This window comes from Cuculus canorus, chromosome 3 (genome assembly GCF_017976375.1).
Source record: "Cuculus canorus isolate bCucCan1 chromosome 3, bCucCan1.pri, whole genome shotgun sequence".
NCBI lineage: Eukaryota > Metazoa > Chordata > Aves > Cuculiformes > Cuculidae > Cuculus > Cuculus canorus.
The window spans coordinates 97,012,934-97,031,331 of record NC_071403.1 but is presented as its reverse complement, the minus strand read 5'-3'; the positions used below and the strand labels follow the sequence as shown (position 1 = coordinate 97,031,331).

Here is an 18,398-nt window from a genome sequence, read left to right as displayed (position 1 = left end):
AACAAAAAAAAGTATATTTCTCATAATAGCACACTTTTAAATGACATTAATTACAATAAACAAAATACCACCCTAAATGGGTATTCCCTGTACCCCAACACATGCTATGAAGTCTAAAGGAGTGCTAGTAAATCACCAGACAGTTGTGTTGGAAAGCTGCCAGTAATGAGAAGCAACTTTCCTCAGACTTTCCCTCCAAGTATGTTTCAAGCCTGGTCACTTAAGAACCACAACAAAGAGCTCAATGGTCTTTACAACTCAGTACCCTTCACTTTAATGTCAGCCATTAAATGGCTCCTTTGTGCTCCTTGACACAGACTGAGACAGGCGATCAGTGACATTATACCAGTGTAGTATACCATGGTCTCAGAAATACACTAATTCCAAATGCCTGCAATGCTAAACTCCTCAAAAACATTACGGAGAAAACAACTGATAGATTGTCATATTCATGATGCTAGTCTATTGGGTTGGGTCCCCAGGCTTTTGCTCTCTGAGCTTTCAGGACAAAGAGTGCAAGTTCCTCTTCCACGGCACCGCCTCTTTTGTAGCTGAATAAAGGAGTGAAGAAAATTTAAATGAAAGCTGTGGTCAATTCCTTCTCACGCCCAAGTGATTCCCATTTTGCAGCTCCCAATAACATACTAGAGAAAAGCAATACAGGCCAGCTGTGGGATCAGTGGGCCCTGCCTGAGGGAAACGTGTAAGGAACAAAAAACACCCAGTGCCACAGCTATCAGGACATCCCTTGGTGACTGGGACCTGCAGGGCCATCCAAGCACCTGGGACTAGATTTTAACAACGTGAAGCAAAGCCTTCCTCTTCCCCTCTCTCCTAGAGCCAAATCTCTTAAAAGCCCATGTCTGGAATACTGTCTGGAATAACAACTGCACTTTGCACTTCATCTTTACAGTAACTGTAACTCAAGAACACACAGGGTCACTATTGGTCCTGTTCTCACGTGCACAGCACCACATCATACTTTGTTTTAAATGTGGGAATCCTGAAGCAGTGTGAAACTCCCCATCACTGTTATATCTTCAGATTTACATTCAGTCCCTACGTACATTTTATGTTGAAGAAAGTAACATATGTTAATAACATTGATTATCTGAGGTGTAACATAACAGTGTATTTGTAGATTTTAATTACTAGTGGATGCTGTTTTGAATTAAATCAATGCCAGCAAAAGTAGCTTTCATTTGAAAACAGTAATCAAGATTTGAAATAATCAATATTTATCTTTTTCATAGAAGAGCATCAGTTCCTGTTTTATGTAATCTAGAATAGAATTGACCTCAATGTTAAAAAACACAGTTTTAAAAAGGAAACTTTTTTTTGCCTTTATCATTATGCAGATATGATTCTGCAGTGGTAACAAAACCCACATTAATTCAACCAGCTTCTTTAGGAAAAAAAAGAGTTCAAGTGTAATTTATTTTGTCCATAAATGTTCGCATCTTTTCTAATTTAACACAAAGCAGACAGTACCTTGAATTTCTGAGGGTGCTGGGACTCCATTTAAGTAATGGAAAAACAAAGCAGAACATCTCAGGAAAGGCATGATTCCAGCTTTTAGATTCCTCCACAGGTGCCAGCCTGAGGCAACTTCTTTCAAGGCACTAAGAGAACACAACAAAAAAAGTTTGCTTTTATTTAATCATTTCAGTCCAATATTTACTAAGTCTTCAGCCATACTTCGTATTAAATTACTGACTTCAGTTGAAACGAGCATTATGTAAAGCATTAATTCAAAGCTATTTCAAGAACAAAGTTATTTCAAGAACAACAAAATAGATCCATAAAAATGCAACGAACTGGTACAGTAAATTAAGGAAAATTTTGCATAGACATTTCAGATCCTAACAAGTTCTCTGTATTCAGACACTGCCAATTCCAGATTCTACATATCTGCAAAATGACTAAAATAATTGTTCCAGGGCAGTCTTCAGGAGCATACATCTTCATGAGCCCAGAAAAATTTATAAGAATAGTTAACTTGAAAACAGCATCTAGAAGTAGCAGGTAAGAAACAAGATACAAGAGTTCCTAACGTAAAAGTTTGATCTTTCACAACACTCTATATAGAATTCAATCAGTAATGAAGTTAATAATCCCTCTCAGGAGGGAGAAAATATAATTTTTTAATCAAAAGATTGCCCTTTTACCTTCCTGTACACTGGCAAAGAAATTTATACAGTGTAAGCACAGCTACTTCCTCTTCACTGTTAGTGTTTCCTTGATCCATGCCGTTCTCCTCTGAAGAAAGAAAGAAAAAGCAAGTTACTTTACATAAACACATTTATATGTTTATGAATCTAATCTTTCAAGTATTGAGAAAAAAGCCAAAACTTCCACTTGGAAAGTTCCACTTGGAAAAATGTTTTCTGCTACACATTTTACATGGTAAATTTATGCTTCTGTCAGCTCCAGTGAGGTGTTGGTTTGTTTGTTTGATTGGTTGAATTTCTTAGTATGTTTGCCTGGAGTTCTTTGCTTCTAGAATGCTCCAATTTACCCCGTTTCTCTTGCCAGAAGACACCTTGTTTCCTTGCTTTGCTAACTGCAGCTTATTTATCATGTAATGCCCAAGCAATAAACACTTACAGGCACTGCTGTATTAGCTAGAAAGCTAGGATACATGACCAGCTATGCTCAAAAAAACCCTGCAATGTTAAGCAATAAAGACAGAAGACCGAACTTTCAATTTATCAATACTTTCTATGGGCTGAAAGAGCGAGCATCAGCAACTTTGTTTTGCCACTGTAAACTGCATACATTTACCAACAGCACCTTAAGTGTTTTATAAGTACAGATTTGAGTAATAATTTCAATAGAGATTGGAAGAAAGTGGCATTACCTGTTGATGAGGTAAGTAAAATTTGTATTATGTGTGCCATAGTGACAAGATGAAACAGGTGGAGATCTCCAGTGCCAAGACTAACCCCTGAAAAATCCTGACAGTGTATGGCAGGGAAAGAGAGCACCAAGCTGACCTGTAAAAGAAAGCAAGAAAATGGGTATACTCCTTTTCTTTTTGAATCTTCCCATTTTCTCTGTTCATGCTGCAACTATACCTTTTGAGGGCAGCGTACCTCAACAGGCTAATTTTGAAGTGAATTAGCCAGCCATTACTAAAGGGAAGAATGACTAACTCTCAGAGTTTTTTCCTTGTTTGGTGGTGGGGAGGGTTGTCATTTTTTGTTTGTGGTTTCTTGGGGAGGGGGGAGGTTCGTGTTTCATTTGTTTTTTGGTTTTGTCTTTTAAACATTCAAAGCCTATACATTCCACTTCATTTTACCTCTTTTTATTTATAGATAAGAATACTTACAATGAATGAAGGCTTTCAATTGTATTAAGGAATGTAAAAAAATCCTTCTAACACAGTATGAACATAAGTTTTGAGACAGTGCCTACTGGATCAAAACATTAACAACATATATTATGGAATACTTACCAATAAATGAAACATGTCAATATCAAGTATGCAAGGAAGATTTCCATGTTTTTCATTAGGCACCAGTGCTGAGTATTTTAAACAGAAAAATAAATTTATTAATTGAAAACTTAGATATGAAAAGATTTTACTGTAATTCAGTTACAAAATGAGAGCCATCTCCTTGGTTTACAAGCCTAATGTACTGAAAATACAAATCATAAAATGGGTTGGCTTGGAATGGACCCTTTAACGATGACCTAGTCCAACCACCTCACAATAAGAACAGACATCTTCAATTAGATTAGGTTGCTCAGAGCCCATCCAACCTGACCTTGACACGTACCGAGTTTGCCCAGAAAGGTGTGAATTCAAGAGTTGTTCAACATTACTGGAAAGTACTCCTGCCCACTTGACTATACTGTATTAAATGAAATAACCCAAACTAACTATAAAAAAAGTAAGTGCTGCCACTGAATGCTCCCACAGTGACTTCCTTTTACTGCTTAGGTTTCCAGTGGGAGATGAAATCAGACAGTATCACAGTATCATAGTACAGTTAGGGTTGGAAGAGGCCTTAGAGATCATCTAGTTCCAATTCCCCTGCCATAGACAGGGACATCCCACTAGATCAGGCTGCCCAAGGCCCCATCCAACCTGCCCTTGAACACCTCCAGGGATGGGGCATCCACAACCCCCCTGGTCAACCTGAGCCAGTGTCTCACCACTCTCATGGTAAAGAAATTCTTCCTAATGTCCAGTCTAAATCTGCCCCTCTCCAGTTTATACCCATTCCCTCTGGTCTGATCCCCACAAGCCTTTACAAGTAGCCCCTCTCCAGCTTTCCGGTAGGCCCTCCTTCAGATACTGGAAGGTCACTATAAAATGTCCTCTGAGCCTTCTCTTCTCCAGGCTGAACAAGCCCAACCCTCTCAGCCTGTTCTCGTACGGGAGGTGCTTCAGCTCTCTGATCATCTTTGTAGCCCTCCGATCATCTTTGTAGCCCTTCTCTGCACCCGTTCCAACAGCTTCATATCCTTCTTACATTGAGGATTCCAGAACTGGACACAGTATTCCAGATTAGGTCTCACAAGAGAGGAATAGAGGGGCAGAATCACTTCCCTCGACCTGCTGGCCATGCTTCTTTTGATGCAGCCCAGGATGTGGCTGGTGTTCTGGGCTGCGAGCGCACATTGCCAGCTCATGTCGAGCTGCTCATCGACCAGCACCCCCAAGTCCTTCTCTGCATGGCTGCTCTCAAGCACATCATCTCCCATCGTGTACTGAAAACAGGGATTGCCCCATCCCACGTGTAGGACCTTAGACTTGGCCTTGTTGAACCTCATGAGGTTCTCAGAGACCCACTTCTCCAGCCTGTCCAGGTCCCTCTGGATGACATCCTGTCCTTCTGGCGTGGCAAGTAAACCACTTAGCTTGGTGTCATCCACCAACTTGCTGCGGCTGCACTCAATCTTGCTGTCAATATCATTGATAAAGATATTAAACAGCACTGGTCCCAGTACGGACCCCTGATGGACACCACCTGTCACAGATTTCCATCCAGACATTGAGCCATTGACCACTACTTTCTGAATACAACCATCCAACCAGTTTCTTATCTACCTTATCGTCCACCCATCAAATCTATATCTCTCCAATTTAGAGAGAAGGATGCTGTGGGGAACTGTGTCAAAGGCGTTACAGAAGTATCTCAGGCTCTGATCCAGAAGTAGGCACAAACACTGGAGACTAAACAGAAAAACTAATTGTTGCCTGTTAGACAGCTGTTAAGGTGAAGTTTATGCAATTTGCATAACTTGACAAGGTTCCTTAAATTTACCTCACAACTCACTTGCCTTATGGGCTCAGATATGCATTGCTAAAGTCTGTTGAATTCATTATTTGACTTCTAATTAATAAGAATTATGTATACTGGCTCTGTAGTATTCACATTCACAGTAAACACAAAGTATTATGCAAAGCATCCCAGATGACAGCAGAAATTCACACTTAAATTCCAAGTAACACCGTCTAAAAGCAAACACAAAGTGTCTTGAAAATGTTTCGAAGTATTTAAAACAATAATCAGGTAAGAGTTACAAACTTATTCACTCCAAGCAGTAAAATCTGATTTACAATAAAAGGACTTTAAAATGCAGCTATGAGAGTAGTTTACAACGTAGCTATAAGCACTGAACTGCCAAGTTTAAAAATACTACAGTAAAAAACAGTCTTATGATAATGACTTAAAAACTCTGCAGCCAAAGACTGCTGCTTTGCTGGCCAGAAAATTAACAGCTGAAGATCTGCAACATTTTAAAGCCCTTTCTATTAGCAAACATTTCACTGCCACTAAGATTTCAAATGCTTTTACTTTTATAAGCATACAGACACAGAACCCAGTCCAAAAGCCTGAAAATGCTAATTATTTACCTTATTCCTAGCCTTGAAAAATAAAATAAAATAGCCAACAAAACCAAAAGCAGTACAGTTGCTTCTGTCAGCTGGAGGGAAGAAAAGCTTTGAAGAAACATTGATTCAAGCTTTCAAGAGAACCCTAAGGATGCAGACCACCATATACTACAAAGTTCGAGTCAAACATGGTGACATTTTCTCTTCTGCTTCACACAGCAAATGGCTCAATCACTACTGCTACAAACTGATATCAATTAAGTTCCTCCCCATAAAGCTGCCAACTGTTTGCTGAAGCAGGTGGTGTCAATTATAATAGTAATTTCAGTGAAGTTACCCTGCTTTACTGACTGCAAACATTAAAATTATCCAATTTTATTACACCCTTTCAGAGTAGTCCTCTCATGGGAGATTACCACATTGGGCTGAACCTCAGACTTTTCACATCTACAAATACTTCAAGCTCAGAACATGGTTCTGAAGGGAATGGTTTTTCTCATTAAAATTCTCAACAAATATATGACGTGACATAAGACCTGCCTTACCACAGGATCCTACTTTTCAAAGGCAGAGAAGTCTGCAGATCTACTACAGACCTCTGCAAACACTATATGTACTTTCAATACTATATAAAATTTCTTTCTCTAAAATTCCAGCGTATCTCATTTGTTTCATGAAGGATCACACTTGGTTATCCTTTGCTCTAGGTCCCTTTCTCAAAGCAACAATATAAATGCTGGGAAGAATCAACATAACTCCTCCACGGCAAAACACCAATGCTTTTCTTGAAGTGTACCTGAAAACAGCAGACCAAAAAAAAATGTCTTTTCCACAGTATGATGAAATATGTAGGACGATACATGTAAAAATACTAGCTGTTAGTCTAGTACTTTAAAAACAATCTTCTTGGAATCAGACTAACAGTCATTCTGTAAGGATCCTTCTATATCTGAATCTTGGTAAAAAGAATAAGGCAGTGAACTTACATGCTAAGAGAGTACAAAAGTGACCCTGTACTGCCGAAAGAGATGAAACTGTCCAGTGAGCTGCTGCAAATCTTGTCAATGATGTAAGGCAGTCATCCTTTAAAAAAAAAGAGAAAAAGACACATTGCCACAGTTAATGAAGTTCCTCAATATGAAAAGATCTCTTCACTTAAAACATTCTTTCCAAGCCTCTCAGTTGCAGTTTATTGGAGCAGTTTCAACGCCGAACTATATGTCAAAGATATCCATGTTTATGCAAATATACAAGTTCCCGTCAATATTCTTATTTTGACTGTTACCATGAGAAACCCTGGCCTTACTAAACTATGCATTTGTAGAAAAAAATAGTTTTGCTAGATTTCTTTTTTAAATAGATTAGTCAATCAGTATCTGATTATTAAACACTAGGATCCAATAAATAAAACTATGACATAACCACAACTTAAAATTTGGATATTCTGTATTAAAGAAGCAAATTCCCCCTTCTTCCACTGATTCAGAGAGGAATTGCTACTTGATCCTTACCTGTCGACAAGGTAAATGACCAAATAACGGTTTATCTTCATCAGCTAAAATTCGTTCTGGAAGAAAACAAAATCCCAAAATATTTCAATGCTATGAATTCAACTAAATTCTGAAATTCATGTACAAAGGAGCAAAACTAATACACCAGTACCTATAGTCTGTATCGTGTAAGCACAGCTTCCCCAGCACATTATAGGTACACGTGGATCTTCTTCGTTTGGATGAACCTTCAAACCTACTTTGTATGTTGCTGTACCAAAAGTTGTCAACATCTCTTTTATGCTCTCAGAATAAGGATTCCTAAAACAATAAAACCAATATTATTAATTCTTTTTTTTTTCTGAGGCACTGGCCCAGGGAAGTCGTGGATGCCTCATCCCTCAAGCTGTCCAAGGCCAGGTTAGATGGGATCCTGGGCAGCCTGATCTACTGGGACACATCCCTCCGACTAGATGATCTTTGAAGTCCCTTCCAACCCAAACTATTCTATGATTCCACTGGCAGGAGAAAAGATGAACATTCACCTCATAGCTGAATATCTGGATTTTTAAAACTTAAGCAAAATCTCCAGTATCTTTCTTTGGATCTGGTATTCTGTAACCTCATTCCTGTGATAGATACACTCCCAATTATCGGAGACTGGAACCAATCTAGTTTTTAAGCATTAAAAATATCCAGTCTCCTGCCTCCAGGTCTGGAGTCTAAGAAAAGACATGGACCTGTTGGACTACGTCCAAAGGAGGTCCACAAAAATGATCAGAGGGATGGAACACGTCTCCTACAAAGAAAGGCTGAGAGATAGTTGCGGTAGTTCAGCCTGGAGAAAAGAAGGGATCAGAGAGACCTGACTGCAGCCTTTCAGTACTTAAATGGGCCCATATGAAAGATGGGGACAAACCTTTTAGCAGGGCCTGTAGCAATAAGACAAGGGATAATTGTTTTGAAGTAAAAGAGGGTAGGTTTAGACTAGATAAGGAAGAAATTTTTTACAATGGGTCATGAAACACTGGAACAGGTTGCCCAAAGGGATGACAGAAGCCCCATCCCTGGAACCACTCGAGGTCAGGTTGGAAGGGTCTCGGTGAAACCTTATCTAGTTGAGGATGTTGCTGTTCACTGTGAGGCCATTGGACTGCATAGCCTTTAAAGATCCTTTCCAACTCATATCCTTCTATGATTCCATGATTCTATAACATAGTTAAGACTAAATTTAAGGAACTGTCTGATTGATGGCAAAATCTGTTGCCAGCTGGGAGAGGCATCCTGCATTTTTTTGTAGGTGGTAGATAAATGTCTGTACCACGTAATGAATTTCATTACTTTCTCCCCGAGGGAAGGAGTTGACTCAAGTACAAACTCACCACAGCAGCTGAAATCACATATTGACATACTCTGCATTTTATAGCCTTTCTTGATATCTCACTTGTCATGTTGAGCTATAACTATGAGTCCTTCATCCAGTTACAAATAATAGGGAAAGTAAGCTTAATCCTGATGTTGAAATTTATACAACAGCAGCATAATTGCTGCACACCCATGAATCACATTAAACTCTGAAATTCTACTGCATTATTTACTACTTGTGGGTTGGACCTAAATACCATCATAATAACAGGATCTGCTTGTCTAATTAAGGCAATATTCATGTTTTAGCGTAAGCACAGAAGTTACATTCTACTTTCATATTACTATGTCATGATGAAGTTTTAACGATTTAGTAAGATGTAAGTACATACTTCGGTTTGAAATCTGGTCTAAATCCTTCAGGTAATTGCAGCTGATCCATTTTTTCTGAATTACCAGAATGGCCTGCATAAAGAAGTAGTAATAAAACATCGATTATTCACCTATACGTATTTCATACGTTAAAAAAAAATGCAGCAGTACATCACAGGAAACTCAAATTCTAGACTACTCTGGCCACTTCTGCCAACATCTCTCAATTCCACTGTAGCAGAACCATAATATACAGTCTTTTTCATAGACTGGGATTGTTGTCTCTACAGATACCTAAAAGGAGTTTGCAACAAGATGGACGCCAGTCTGTTCTCCCAAGTAACAAGCGACAGGATGAGAGGAAACTGCCTCAAGTTGTGCTGGTGGGGTGGGGGTAGATTGGATATCAGGAAAAATTTCTTTACTGAAAGGGTTGTCAGGCATTAAAACAGGCAGCTCAGAGATGTGGTTGAGTCATCACCCCTGGAGGTATTTAAAAGACTTGTAGACGTGGCATTTATGGACATGGTTTAGTGATGAACTTGGCAGTCTTAGGTTAACAGTTGGACTCTATGATCTCAAAGGTGTTTCCCAACCTAAATGATTCTATGGTTCTATGATTTTCACATACAAATTATACACATTTCTTCAGACGTACCTGCAGAGTCTTCATCTCGAAGTAAATGCAGCACTTTTATTTGCTGGGATATAGTTTTGACCCACTGAGCTAGATTTGGTTGGTCTGAACAGTCTAACCTGTCAAAAATATAGATAAACAGAATACACATATTATTTAAGAACAAACAATATAAATAGTATTTTGTAGGCATTCTATGTTATTCTGTTTCCCGATATGCTCTTTGTCTGTTGCCCACATATTTCCGTAACTTCAGTTCTTATCCAGCAGGTCTTACACCTCACTATTCTTTCATATTCTAAATTTCATACTATAAAATAACCAAGGAAGATCCATAAACCAAAATAAGCAGGCTGGCAATCCATTTGAGCTTATCAAAAGAGAAGATAAAAAACATTTTGAAAGCAGGTTTTGGGGTTTGGCTTGTTTAGGATTTTGGTTTTTTACATTTATCAAGGGCATTCATAAAGCAAACAGACCTGTTAAACAGAACTCTTGGCGGAGGAAGCAGAGGAATAACAGTGTTGCTTAAACATTCACAAAGCGGGCAAAGGAATTCACCATTTTCTACATCATAACTTGTATGTACTCTTAATCTTTGTTGTCTTCGTTGCTCTTTTGCTTGCACAGCATCAAAATACCTTTAGGATGGAGAAAGATACTAATTACTAACTACTAAAACATTATTTTAACATATAAGTTCATGAATTCTCATGAAGACACTGTTCTGCCTTTCCCCAAATATACATAAGCAGCATCTGAAGGAAAAAGCTATCCTCTCTGACCGATAAACTGCAAGCCATCCCAAGTTTCTGGCAGCCAAAATCCTCCAAATCATTGAAGTCACTGGGCTGTCAAAATCGCATTTAAATTTGACCTTCAGCAATTTCCATTTAGGTCAAAAAGGGTGAGAGGTAGAGAGAATGTTGAAGGATTACAAAAAAATAAATTCCTCACGTTTACATAAAATTTTAAGGGAGGTGTCATGAATGTTATCCACGTGAATATTCTACTACAGGCCACAACAGAGCAGAAACTGAAAAAAATGGTGGCTGATCTCTGAATCTTACATGAAAAGAAACTGAATTCACTGTTTTGCCAAATATAACTGCTATTCCAGAAGCCTCCGGGATGGTTTAGAGCATGCCAAACTATGACCTGAAGTGGTTTGGATACAGGCACTAAGGATATTTCCAGGGGTTAATGGCAATCACACAGGATCACACATGAGCTACATAAGATGAAGAACAACAGATCTTCAGTGAGCAGCAATATCCAAGCCCACAAACAAAACCTGCGCTACCATCACTGTGTGGTTACTGCCACAGAATCTCTGGGAACTCTTAATAGCCTTCACACACAAGGCAGAACTTGAAACTAGGCACTTCAGAAGCCGTGCCAAGGACCAAAGCAAGGGCCTAATCGAAGTCTGAGGCTTCGATGATGTGTATTTGTAACATGGCATTGGCATTACACATATCTCCCTCAAAAAACTCAAACAATAAAAATTACTGAAAATGGTCTTAGAAAAAAACCAAAAACCTAAGAACAAAGGATAAAATTGAGTTTATGTTGAAGATGAGCTTGAACTAGCTCACAGGTATTTCTAATTCAAACTGAGTATGATGGAAGAATTAAGAGTGCACGGGATGCAGTGTCATTTAAAGCTTCAGTAGAAAGCACAAGAAGTAGCAGAACATACCTATTACTGAACTGCAAGAAAAAACCCAAAAATTTGAGCTTCAGTGTTCAGACAGATGTGCATCATAGGGGATTATGCATAGGGATAAACAAACAAAGGGTACGAAAGCTGCCATGACTGGCTTTGGATTCTTTTCTGCCCAGATGTCAGATACTAAGTGAAAATTACTTGGAACACGTTTATAGTATTTATTACAATGATTTCTACTTCCTCTGCCCAGCAGAAAGCTATTTTAACCACTTCATGAAATTCCTTTTTAAGTTCACTACATGACAGTAATTTTGCCATTAAAATTAGTGCTATTACTGATAGCATGATATGGTGTTTGGACTAAAAATTTAAATATAGCTTTTTACCTCTGCCAACAGTGAGCATGCATAATATGTCCACAGCTACCTGTGTGTGTTCCACACGACAGATCTGGGTGCATGAATAATGGGTCATACTTATCTGTGTTTAAAATAAAACAAAAGAATTCTGAAATAAATATTTATCAAAAGACTTAACTACAGACAAACACCACCACATTTGTGTTATTATTAGATTTTAATCACAAAAGTATAACTTGTGATAAGGCATAGAACATATTACTAATCCACAACAACTTAAACTGTTCAGATAATTAAACAAGTATCACATCATTTTGTTTTGAGCATTTGTACTGTACTTAAATGTCAAACCAAGCTTTTGGAGGTGCTGGGCAATGGTAAAACTGCCCAGGATCTATCTGTAGTTTTGCTGCTTCAGTACCATTAAACAATGAATTTAAGAACAATTATCTTCAGAGTGACAGTGCTAAACGAATCAGCACACAAATTTTCTCTGAGTTTACATATACAGAATGCAGAGGAACTTTCATAACAATGCCACTGATTGTTGCTATTTCACAAATTTACCTAAATTCAGGCATTTTTTATCATATCTAAGAGACATTTCAGATCACATAACTGACAGGAGAAAAACGTCTATCTTGTGCTTTTAGAGCACTACATCACCTCCTCTCTCTCTAATGTCACAGGAGTAGTTTAAGAATAAACACTTCTGATTTTAAAGGGATTTTTAACAGTTACAAATCACTTGTCATAAATGGCTGGCAGAACATTTAGATACTGCTTTACAGTGACTTGATATTATTTAGAACACACAACTCTACCTCACTAAAAATATAGGATTTTTACCACCAATTACAATGAAATCATTCACAAATGTAGAGTTAACATAAGAAGGTGACACCACTGTCAAAAGAAAGCATGTGGTTGTTACAATGACTCCAATAATCCTTGATATTAAAAACAACTATGAACACTACTTACCAGGATCTGGAGTAATTTTGTTTCTATTTTTAGACAACACAGTTGATCTCTGAATAAATGCTGCCAAGACCATAGCCCTGCTGTCCACTTTAACTTCTTGCTCCTCCTGACACAATATACACATAACAACCTGTCTGTGTTCAGCTACTCTAGTTTGCTCTGGTCCCAAGGCTGTGAGTTTTGCATCTGAAATTACAGGGCTAGAATATAGAAAGAATATTAGTGAGCAAATTAGTTGAAAAACATCACAAATTAGATAATGATTTGAATGTTATTAATAAGCTTTCTAGCTTTATGATAAATGCTCTCTTACAAAAAAATGTTTGGGCATTTACACAATTCCTCCGTCCCCAGAAGCAGAACATATTTTCCAGAAAAAATTCATAACCTCCCACTCGTATTACCAACTCCAGTTTAACACAAACTATATCTGTGGCTCTCCATCACCACGGTCATTTAAGGATCTGACATATATTCTCAAAACACCCTCCACTTCCCCACAAAATTATTAACATGCTTCAATTCATATTTTCAGCTACAGGAAGATTTTCTTCCAGATCCTCAACACACAGAATCGGCTATTTCCTATTTACTATTTAAAAACAATCTCTTCAGCATTATTAACAATTTACTGGTTGATGGTTATAAAAACGTTATTTGCCTGTTTATGTTGAGCACTGAGGATGGGACAAGGCAGGAATCAATATTTATCCCACCATCTTGACAGAAAAGGGTAAGAAATCACTCTATTTACCACTGCTTTTTTGGTCTCAAAAACTTTGGAATAGTTTTTCATCTAGACTGAAAAACAGTGCTTTTCCAAGCAGTAACAATAGGACAACATGATGTAAAAGTTAATGGAAAAATGATTCCTTACCTATTTTCATGTACTCCAGAAGTTGAAGTGTCTAGCTCCTCCAAAGTTTGCTGAAAGAGTTCTTTATTTTCATTAATAAAGTGCCGTTGCATCTCAGACATCTGGGCCATGATCTTTTCCCTGCGCAATCTGGCAATCTCGGCTTTTCGCTTCCTTTCAGCTTTGTCTTTATCACGTGAACTCTGAAATTTTATTGCTCACTCAGTCATTTAAAAAATTGTCTGCTGCATCAAGATTTATTTTAGCTACTGCTATGTGTAACTTGTACTAACCTCCAAACAATGAAATTCTCATAAAAAGACAAAAGAAAGCTCTACCAAAAAGTTACTTTGTGCCCTTTTTACTTTAGCTCATGCTCAATGCCAGGTAGAACTGCAGATCCAAAAGGGTACCTCTACACCCTCAAACTTTTAACTGCATTTTATATTTCTCTTCCCCTCGAGCATTCATAAGAGAGAAAGATAAGTAAGTGACAGGTCTCATCTCTAGTGCCATTCTCCTTCCATACTAGCTGCACTACTAAGTGCACAAAGCGTCCTTTATGCAATATTTAGAATGTCACGGCAAGCTAAATGAATCGGCACAGTTCATCTGAAATGACCTGCACAGTAAATATACATAGATACCATTTCTTTTTAACAACCTTCCAAGGAGTCTGATTATGAGAAGAGCAGAATCATTAAATGTGATCAATAGTACAAACAGTTCTAAGGTGTAAACCTGGAAAAGATTTAAAGAGACTACAATACATAAAGCAAAGATAAACAGTGCAGGGATTCTCTTATAGGTCTTTCAAACAAATGGGTTTAAGCTATAAGCTGTGAGACAAAATTCCAGAAATCACTGCTGTTTCCCGTCTTTGATTTAGAGCTGCAATTAGAAAAATAGTCCTTTGCTAGTCACAACCCAGACCTGTTCCAGTTTAGCTAACTGATACGGCTTGCTTTTACCTCCTCCATAATATTTCCTTCTGTCTCAACCACAGGACTTGTAGAAGAGCTTTCTCTTAGTTTCTTAATAGTATTAAAAGTCTGTAAGAAAAAAAAACAACATTCAATTTGTTTGTGACGTGCAGATGTAACCATGCATACTATAAAGCTGGCCAGACAGTGTGCAGTGTTAGATTCTAGAAGAGGAAAACAGTAGGTACAAAAAAATCAATGTGGGAAATAAGGTACTCATCACAATATAATTAGGAAAGTGGCAAAGGTCTTCTTTCCACGATTTTCAGCAGTTACATGAAATGTATTTACCTTCAATATCCATCTAATCATATCCTTGTGCACTTCCAGATGCGGTGCATTTTGCAGTGTTTCCAGCATGGCTAGTATACTAGGGGAATTACTGGGTGCCTCTCCCGGTCCTGACAAAAAATTATAGCAACGATTCATCGTACTGTTACCTGACAAACTAGTCATTCACTAACATTAAAAACAACAAAACCCCAAACCTAACACTTGTATATGTCCAGCAGCTGAAGAATTCCTTCATCAAATAGGGACAAAATGCAACTTCTACTTCCCCCTCCAAATACTTTTATGAATACTTTCTAAATTCCAAATAGTTAGAGAAAGTAATTTCAAAAGTCTTGCTTTTCTTATAAGACAAATGCACTGTATGTGCTCCCTGGCTGTTTTTATCTTGGGAGCTCCCATGTATAACTTACAATATTTTATTTTCCACCTATTTCAAATGGAAGAGTCTTGGCAAAATGAGAGGCATTAGTCAGAAGATTAAAAAGGAGAGTCCAGATTAAAAGAGTACTTAAGAACATAACTATAGTTTTTTGTAATTGTAGAATCTTGCACATAGCAACCTTTGTTGAGATGCTATTAAAGATATAAAGAATGAAATTTAGTAGAATTAGTCAACTTTCAGACTTGTCTAAAAAGGGCCTTTAGTATTGCTAATAACATGGAATCCACACACATGTAAAGCACGTATATGTAGTCAACTTGGTAAAAATTTGATGGATAAACAAATATACTTTTCTGGTAAATACTGTTTCAGAACAAAATATGAGATACTGGCATTGTCAGTTATTTAAAATCTATTATACATTTGAAAAGGAAGACATACTTGATATTTTCTGAGTGAAGGTAAACGTTACAACATTCTCCTCACTGAGGCTCTCCAGGTGTTGTTTTTCTTCTTGTAGTGCCATTCCAATCAAATGCAAAACCTAGATAAGATTATAAATTTTAGTTCTTTTCTTATGAATTATTCATATAGTCTTTCTATACGGTTTAGGTAATTCATTAAGACACAAAATTCATTAAGACACAAAGAAGGCATACAATAAAATGATAATATATTTGACATTATTTCTACATATATAATTCCAAAGCTAAGTTATACAGCAGTAACAATGTTTGTTTACAAATTCTTGAAACTGAGACTGAAAAAACACATTACACCACTTGTATCTTTGTTTGCTGTCCTGTCTAGTGACAAGTCTGTGCTTAGCTTTCTCCCTAACTGAGATAAAGTTAAAATTTAAAAAAAAAAATATTCTAACGCCCTAGAAACACATTTTAAAATAATATTAACTTTTAAGACAGTGAAAAGCTGTAAGCTCCTTGAACTTAAAAATTCAAATTACTCTGTTTGGCACTGAAATAGTCTGAACGGCATTTTAAAGCTGAAATGCTTAAGTCTTGGTGGTAAACTCTGTCATGCTGAATCAACCACTTTTGCCACTCCATACAACTTGGCCACCTGCTCTAGACAAAAAGCATTAGTGAATGCCTGGAATCAACACTAAAAGCCTTGTAAGGAAAGTAAAATCACCAGAAAATCCATGGCAGAACTGGAATGCAACAATAAGTACCCAAAGAAAAAGTGCTAAAATCCGATTTGGGTGTTGAAGGGTTTTTTAATTTATTTTGAATAGATAACAGTCAATTTTTTCTGTATCACATCTATCTAACAAAGTCTCATCAGATATGGGCCACCTCTTCCAGATGTCTCATATCAACCTTTGTATGGTGCTTCCAAAATGAGTTGTTAACTTGGGAAAAATGCAGTCCAACTGCATGACACCAGTGAATACAAAGAGTTTCTGAGTAAGTACCTAATGAACTGCACATTTTGCAGAACAATATAGAGATACTCAAATGGCTGAAAATGTTTTAATTCAGTATCAAAAATAAAATAAAATTAAAATCTTAATCTCTTCAAACAGTTATTCCAAAGCTGAGCAATCTCACCACATTACCTAAATGTAACTACATTTTTCAGTTTTTCAAGTGATTTGCAATAAGGATTCTGCCTCTCTATTCCTCTCTTGTGACATCCCACCTGGAGTATTGTGTCCAGTTCTGGAATCCTCAACTTAAGGAGGATATGGAACTGTTGGAACAGGTCCAGAGGAGGGCTACAAGGATCATCAGAGGGCTGGAGTACCTCTGCTGCGAGGATAGGCTGAGACAGCTGGGGTTGTTCACAGTCTGGAGAAGAGAAGGCTCTGGGGAGATCTTATAACGACCCTCCAGTACCTGAAAGGTGGCTACAAGAAACCTGGGGAGGGACTGTTTACAAAGGCTTGTAGTGTTGGGCCTAGGGGCAATGGGTATAAACTGGAAAGGGGCAGATTTAGACTAGACAGAAGGAAGGACTTCTTCACCATAGAGTGGTGAGGCACTGGCACAGGTTGCCCAGGAAAGTTGTGGATGTCCCATCCCTCGAGGTGTTTACGGCCAGGTTGGATGGGGCCTTGGGCAGCCTGACCTAATGGGACCTGTCCCTGCTTATGGCAGGGGGTTGGGACTGGATGATCTTTAAGGTCCCTTCCAACCCAAACTATTCTATGATTCTATGATTTAGCCTAAACTGAAAACAAGCAAAAGAACAAAGAAAAAAACAATGCGCTTTACTTAATTTGCAGCAACTCAAACAAACTGGTTCTCTACCGCAATAAACACTATTTCAACAGATTCAAGTAGAAGTCTTCCCTCTCACGTGCATCCCGTTGGAAATTTAGCTCTGTCCACTGGCTTTTAAAAACAAATTGCACTGGATGCAGAGTGGTTTCCCTACTCTTATATATCAGAAAACATGGTTTATTTCTCATTCAGAGTATTCTGGGTATGTTAGATACTGAGTAAACAACCCAAATCTATAAACCCACATTAAAACATTAAAATACATATTCCTTCCTCTAGCATAGGCATAATTTTAAATAAGGAAACATACCCTTTGCAGCATGGACTCTGACCAGGCATAGCCATTGTGTTCTACCGCCCACTGCAATATAGTTCCCATAATGCACAGCATAACATCACACTGCAGAATATTAACCAAACTTGCAAAAAGTGGGCAGAAAGGAGGAAGAGCTGGCGGTGGAAGTGCTGTAAGGGAAATTTGTGTGTTAGACATTTCAGCATCTCTAAAATTTGCAACATCCATACCAAATGTATGATTTTCAAACAGCTTAACCTCGGAGAGAATACAGCTACTTGATAAACAGTGTTACAGATAACAGGCTGTAACTTCCAACGTGGCCTATATGTAACATAAAAGCCAAAGCGATAAGCCATTCAAAAGGCTGGTTCCACAAGGGATCAAGATATCTGTCTATAACAGGGAAATATATGAGAAACTGCTATATTTTCAACCAATTTCTAGCCAGTCTAAGAACAGGATGTTAGTAGTCACCATCAGGGCAACAGAGAGTTTGATAAGTGCTTCCCTCTTCTCCCATCTTCTATCAAAAAGAAATACCTGTATCTTCTCTATTTTGTCTTCTCAGCTTTCTTTGAGCTTCTTCTGCCTGAAATAGAAGAATGATGCCAA

The 18,398-nt window shown here is 37.8% G+C and overlaps 1 protein-coding gene across 2 annotated transcripts in view; it reads right to left on the bottom strand.

Annotated features, from left to right (window-relative positions):
• The window catches only part of UBR2 (ubiquitin protein ligase E3 component n-recognin 2), a 61,352-nt gene that overhangs the window by 6,626 nt on the left and 36,328 nt on the right, over window positions 1-18,398 (bottom strand). For both annotated transcript variants that reach the window (XM_054062027.1, XM_054062026.1), the window contains exons 24-41: window positions 18,327-18,375; window positions 17,799-17,953; window positions 15,684-15,786; window positions 14,858-14,967; window positions 14,555-14,635; window positions 13,605-13,786; window positions 12,728-12,927; window positions 11,771-11,864; window positions 10,192-10,353; window positions 9,734-9,831; window positions 9,096-9,168; window positions 7,511-7,659; window positions 7,360-7,415; window positions 6,835-6,931; window positions 3,458-3,525; window positions 2,861-2,996; window positions 2,169-2,259; window positions 1,492-1,622 (exon numbers count right to left, since the gene is read on the bottom strand). In XM_054062027.1, coding sequence (XP_053918002.1) covers window positions 1,492-1,622; window positions 2,169-2,259; window positions 2,861-2,996; window positions 3,458-3,525; window positions 6,835-6,931; window positions 7,360-7,415; window positions 7,511-7,659; window positions 9,096-9,168; window positions 9,734-9,831; window positions 10,192-10,353; window positions 11,771-11,864; window positions 12,728-12,927; window positions 13,605-13,786; window positions 14,555-14,635; window positions 14,858-14,967; window positions 15,684-15,786; window positions 17,799-17,953; window positions 18,327-18,375 — 2,035 coding nt within the window. The remainder of the gene's footprint in view (window positions 1-1,491; window positions 1,623-2,168; window positions 2,260-2,860; window positions 2,997-3,457; window positions 3,526-6,834; window positions 6,932-7,359; window positions 7,416-7,510; window positions 7,660-9,095; window positions 9,169-9,733; window positions 9,832-10,191; window positions 10,354-11,770; window positions 11,865-12,727; window positions 12,928-13,604; window positions 13,787-14,554; window positions 14,636-14,857; window positions 14,968-15,683; window positions 15,787-17,798; window positions 17,954-18,326; window positions 18,376-18,398) is intronic.